This window comes from Durio zibethinus, chromosome 8 (assembly GCF_047325235.1).
Source record: "Durio zibethinus cultivar Kanyao isolate XHJ-2024 chromosome 8, ASM4732523v1, whole genome shotgun sequence".
NCBI lineage: Eukaryota > Viridiplantae > Streptophyta > Magnoliopsida > Malvales > Malvaceae > Durio > Durio zibethinus.
Window position 1 is genome coordinate 1,740,078 of NC_143169.1, and position 5,816 is coordinate 1,745,893.

Genomic DNA, 5,816 nt, shown 5'->3' on the forward strand with positions numbered 1-5,816 from the left:
TAAGCGCAAAACGACGTCATTTTTCGACACTATAAAAGGCTCCAACTTCTATTTCTTCCGCAGACTACCTCACTTCCTTCTCTCTCTTCCCCTCAGCTTTCTCCTCTTTCTCTCTACTCGAAAAATACAACCCAGAATCCGGTTGAACTTTTCATCGGATTCTGAAAAATAACGTCGGAATCTAAAAAATCACTCCAAAAACTTCAAATTTCGTTGAAAAATGTGGTCGTAATCTGAAAATTTTAAAAATGTTCCAAAAAAAAATTCACCAAAAAATTCCTAAAAATCTCCTAAAAATTCTAAACTGCCTCTAAATACTATTTTTGCTTCTGTTTCACCTTTCTTTCTTTTCTGTCGTTTGTGTCCTTGGGTTCTATTTCAACACCTATTTATAAGGATTGATCAGAAAAACTTTTTATCAATCTCAATTCCTTCTAGGACTAGGATTTATTCTTTGAATCCAATCTAAATTCTTTCAACCCCCTGATTCATGGCAGAAAACTCCCTCTAGAACTGAAAATTATGTATATAAGATGATAATTAAAACAAAATTCAAAACAGATAAATAAAAAATAGATAAATAATAAAAAATAATATTAATGGATAACTAATAAATATATATTATTAGATAAAAAAAATATATATAATAAAAATAAAAATAATAAAACTAAAAATAAAATGGACCATTTTATTCTATTTAGATCAAGTCCAATTGATTTAGACCTAGACCAAATTGAATGTATACAATTTTAATATTTAATATATTAAAATCATTTCTTTTTAAAAATTTTATAAAAATTAATACTATCCAAACAATTTAAAACTAAGAGTATATATTTCCCGTTCAAGAACTCGGTTTAATAATTAGAGGTAATTAATGAAAATTGTACGTAAATGATCAATATAAACTTCAATTTCATTTTGAATTTTCAAAAGAAATGACCAAGCAAATTAATTATTATAATTCTCATTAATATTAAAGTTTGAGTTAAAACTGACTGGGATATGGCTGATAAAAAATTACATATAGCACAAAGAAGCAATTCTTTCTACCAAACGGTATGCCTTTTTTTTTTGGGGGGGGGGGGGGGGGGGGGGGGGGGGTGGGAACTTGAATTATTTATAAAATGGAAGATAATCTTCTTATATCCAATAGATCTACCTCACTGATCTTAAGATTCTAAGTGAAGATCTTCCAAATAGTCTCAAATTTCAATGATAGAATGTCCCCTTAAGGACCTCAACTACATGGTATCACAAGTGTTAATTTGTGTGGTGGCAAAATGGCCTTGCCAAACAAAGTGAAGGATTCAGTATCACAAATTGGTTACATGCCTCTGCCAAGGAGCTTAAAATCTCAATTGACTTGAATCATCATACAAGACTGTAATTTTCTATTTCAACACCATTCATTCAAGTTCAATATGTAATTTTTAAGATATGAAAACAAAACAAGAAATTCGACATACAATCATGACAAACCACATTTTAATTTTATTGATCATCTTTATTACATTGTGCTTGACATTCTTGTCCTCAAAACTCAAATTAATCGACATATTTTAATCCCCCAAGTGCCAAATATTAAGAACAATTAAGGCAAATAACTTAGACTAACACTTTTTGGAACCATACCTCTCAACCCTTTCATCAATCCACTCCCTCATGTCCTTCAACACAAGATTAGCATTCTCATCAGGCTCCCCTTGTATCAAAGAATGGTACATCCCTTCGTACATCTTCAAGCTCTTGTCCGTGCTCGATGCCTTCTCGTACAGCAATTTGGATGAGGTCGGGCAGGTGACTCCATCACTTGTTCCGTGCACTGTCAAAAATGGTGCCGTTACCTTGGAAAAATTGTCCTGAATGTACTGGCACACCCTAGCAAGCTCTCTCATGGTCCCAACTCGAGGCGGCCCTGTGTATCTCCTTGGATTTGAGGCTATGATCTTCAGCTTTTCCGGGTCCTTGATTGCCTTCCCAACCATCTTGTTATCAGGCATGGTAGCCCATGTATCGGCTAGTCCAAATAGCAGGCCATACATGAACAACCGGACCTTACTAGGTTTCATGTTCTCAGGCATGACAAATAGTGGGGCTGAGAAAATCAGGCCAGTCCAAGTTTGAGGCTCTGATTGGAAGTACATCAGCATTGTTGCTGCTCCTCCCATGGATTCACCAAAGAGGAATGCAGGTAAGTCTTTGTATTCCTTTCTGTAGCGAACGTGCTTGAAGAAGGCTAATGATGATGCAGCGACTTTCTCCATATCACCTACATTACACACAAGTGATACAACGTTAAGAATTACTGGTACTGGTGTGTAAGACACTTTATTAGCAATCAAATAATTTAGCCCTCAAACTCCAATGGCAAGTGAATAATTTTTTAATCAATAAGTTCATCAAATAACAAGTTTCCTTGTTTTTTGAAAACATGCTTCTACCAGAATTGAAATAAAGAGTGGCAATGAACATTGATACTACAAATGGATGGCAAGTTCATAATTTAATTTGCTTGACATAAAGTATGGAAATGGATAAATATTAAAAACAGTATGGAAAAGGATAAATATTAAAAACTTGTTAATATAATAATTAAAACTATAAAATAAGAAAACAATTATCAAGGTTATCAATTTGAACCATTAAATTAACAAAATTTTCATCCATATTACTTTCCATAATTCAGTCATTAGATTAACAAATGGTTAAGATTGATTATATTTTTTTAATTTTTTAATTTAATTATTAGATTAACAATTTTTTCATCTTTATCTCTTTTTATTTTTTATTCTTTCTACTAAGTAAAGCCTAAAAGTTTAGAAATAATCTCAACACTTACAAAATATAATTCTAACTCAATTTTGCAGACCTTTCATAAGTAATCTTAATCATCTCTAATTATTCCTACAAGCAAACAACTTTTATGTAATGAATCCAATACTTAAAATTTTCAGAAATAAAAAGTAAATACTTAGGGGTCTTTTGGTAATGTTTTCATTTTTTCTTTTCGTTTTAGTTTTTTGAAAATTCTAAACAAAAATATGCTTGGCATGTTATTTTTTTTTAACTGAAAATAAAGTTTTGAAAATTATTGAAAACAAAAAAAAAAAAAAAAAAATAGTGTGTTCAAAATTTTGAATGGCACTGTTCACCCGTTTAGCTACAGTACCACTACAGGACTACTATAGTTCAAAATTTTTGCTTTTGGTCAGATTCGAACTTCTCACATTTAGAATATAAAAGTTTTAACCACTTTCTTTTACATGTTTTTATTTGCATATTATTAAAATAAAAACAATTTATCCAAATTAACATGTTTTCAAATTTAATAAATTTAAAATAAAACACACATCAATACCAAACGACCCATTAATTATTCAATATTTAATATGTTCAAGGAAATATCTGAACGCACTTTGTTTTTTTTTTCTCTACATCTTACTTTTTTTTTCAAAATTTTTTATAAATAAAATTATTTAAATATCCTTACCGAAGTGTTTGGGATATTCATATCCAATAAATTTTATAATTTTTTTATAAATACATTTTCGAAAAGTGTTATAATTTTTCAAATTTTTGAGAAGTTTTATGATTTTTTAAAAATAAATTATCAAAAAATCATAACATTTCTCGAAAATGTATTTCTAAGAGTAAATGGAGTGAAAGTTTTTGAAAAATTACATAAAAAAAAAAAGAATTTTGTTAAAATTTGTATGAATTAATGTAATAAAAAAGTTATCATTAAAAAAATTCATAAAATTTAAAATTAATAAAAAAATTTACTGTTATTATTTGGATATGAGAGAAAGAATATAATCTTATGGGACTCTAATTAAATATTTCATCTATTGATATTACGAAGAGTGATGAAAGAATTATTAAGACTAATCAATATATAAATGCTAAAAATTACTTAAAATTGTATAAATAATATTTTTGAATACTATATAATTTTATCAAAATTTAATATGTTAATTGAAAAAACCTAACATAAAATGCAGATGTAGAGATTTCTCCAAAAAAATTTAATTTAGTTAAAACTATTATAAAATTTTAATAATTCATATAAAAATGATAAATTTTAAATTTATAAAAATTTATATTTATTATTTTATATTTAATTTAATTAAGATCTCATAAAATTTTATTTTTTTACATCAAAATAATAAATATAAATTTTTTATTAATTTTAAGATTTATATTTTTTTTAATAATGATTTTTACATTACACTAATTCATAAATTTTTAACTTTTTTTTTTTAATTTTTCAAAAACTTTCAATGAAATGCATTTTTGATAAGTGTTATAAACTTTATAACACTTCTTGAAAATACACTTCTAAAAAATCATAAAATTTATTGGATATGGATATCGAATTCTCTTATGAGAGGAGTACTTAAATAATTTTACTTACAAAATATTAAAAAAAAAGAGAGAATACATTTAGTCGCTCCCTTGCTCAATTTATCATACGACACCAAAACAGGCAAGGAGTAGAAATTACACAAGAAATGATGACTAAAACAATCATTTTAGATTGTGAATGATGAACCCAGATAAGGTGTTCAAATAAACAGAGATGTAAGCTTATCACTTTCTCACTTTTTTTTTTTTTTGAAGAGAACCTATACGTTGTTGATGAGCATTAACATGAATCATAATGCTCTTATTCAATGATACGGTTGCGTTTCCATCTTAGAATTTACTAGTCTTTTGCAGGTCAACAATTCTGTGTCTTAACTCCTAAAAGCAAACCCGAAGAAAAGTATACAATCAATCAAATTGAGAAAAAAATATAAAATAAGAAGACTCGGCAAATAAAATAAAAAAAGGATATCATCATTCTCAAAAGGGAAATTTTAGTCTGTTTGAAAGTACCTAAGTAGCAACGGAGACCATCTGATCTGCCATGTCCGAGAAGATCAGCGGCGAAAACAGCGTAACCCCAAGTGGCAAAGTTGATGCAAATCTTCTGGAACAACCAACCAGTATCCGATCCATAGCCGTGGCTCATGTAGACCGAAGCCTTGACTTTTTGATCCAACGGCACGAAGCTCTGTGTGAAGAGTTTCCCGTTGGGCGTCTCGAAGTAAGACTTGCTGTTTGCGACACCTTGCGACGTGTAATACTCTTCTTCCGGCATCTGTCCCCAGAAATTCGCTGGCGTTTCGCCTTCCATTTCGCCCCTGTTTGGCTTCGGGATTGGTGAGGAAATGAAAGATAGAAAGAGAAAAACTAGATTAGGAAGAGAGAGAGAGAAGGTGGGATTATAGCGAAAAGGGAAGAAAACCAGAGCCCACCAACAAAGTTTTGTGGGAGTGGGTAAGAGTCGGTGGACTTGGACTTTTTTTTTGTGGTGATCCACGGTATGGGGTAGGTTAGAAAATAAACATATCATAGGATTTAGGATTGATACTAACATAAAAATAATAATAATAATAATAACAAATTACGAATAATATTTTAAAATTTATTAATTAATAAATAAATTATTAATATAATAAAATTTATTTATAATCAATTCGTTTATATTTAAAAATATAAATAAATAGATGTTTGATCAATATTTCGTGAATAAATTTAATAAAATATAAAAATAATATTTTAAATTCATTAAATAAGATAGTACATATTGAATGTAGTAAAATTTATTAAGTTTTGATTCGTTTAAATTATTAAAATTGATTTTGTAAAAAAATAAATATTTAGAATTAAAAACTCTAATATAAAGATTTCCAATTTAAGCGAGGGTAGGTAGGAGGCCCCTCTCTCACCAACCACACTCTTGTTTGACAGGGGCTTAGCAATTGGGT

The 5,816-nt window shown here is 28.8% G+C and overlaps 1 protein-coding gene across 1 annotated transcript; it reads right to left on the reverse strand.

Annotated features, from left to right (window-relative positions):
• Positions 1-1,474: 1,474 nt before the first annotated feature.
• Positions 1,475-5,363, reverse strand: LOC149516957 (caffeoylshikimate esterase-like). Its single transcript, XM_089764506.1, has 2 exons — positions 4,882-5,363; positions 1,475-2,272 (listed from the first exon to the last, which is right to left on the reverse strand). Exons 1-2 carry the CDS (start codon positions 5,180-5,182, stop codon positions 1,614-1,616), a joined length of 960 nt encoding a protein of 319 aa, XP_089620632.1. The 5' UTR covers positions 5,183-5,363; the 3' UTR covers positions 1,475-1,613.
• Positions 5,364-5,816: the final 453 nt, after the last annotated feature.

What these genes read in the sequence shown, in the direction of transcription:
- LOC149516957 (XM_089764506.1), bottom strand. Translation starts at nt 5,182, where the DNA reads ATGGAAGGCGAAACGCCAGCGAATTTCTGGGGACAGATGCCGGAAGAA. An exon ending in TGGTCTCCGTTGCTACTTAG is followed by an intron (nt 2,273 to 4,881) that starts GTACTTTCAAAC and finishes TGTGTAATGTAG; the next exon opens with GTGATATGGAGAAAGTCGCT.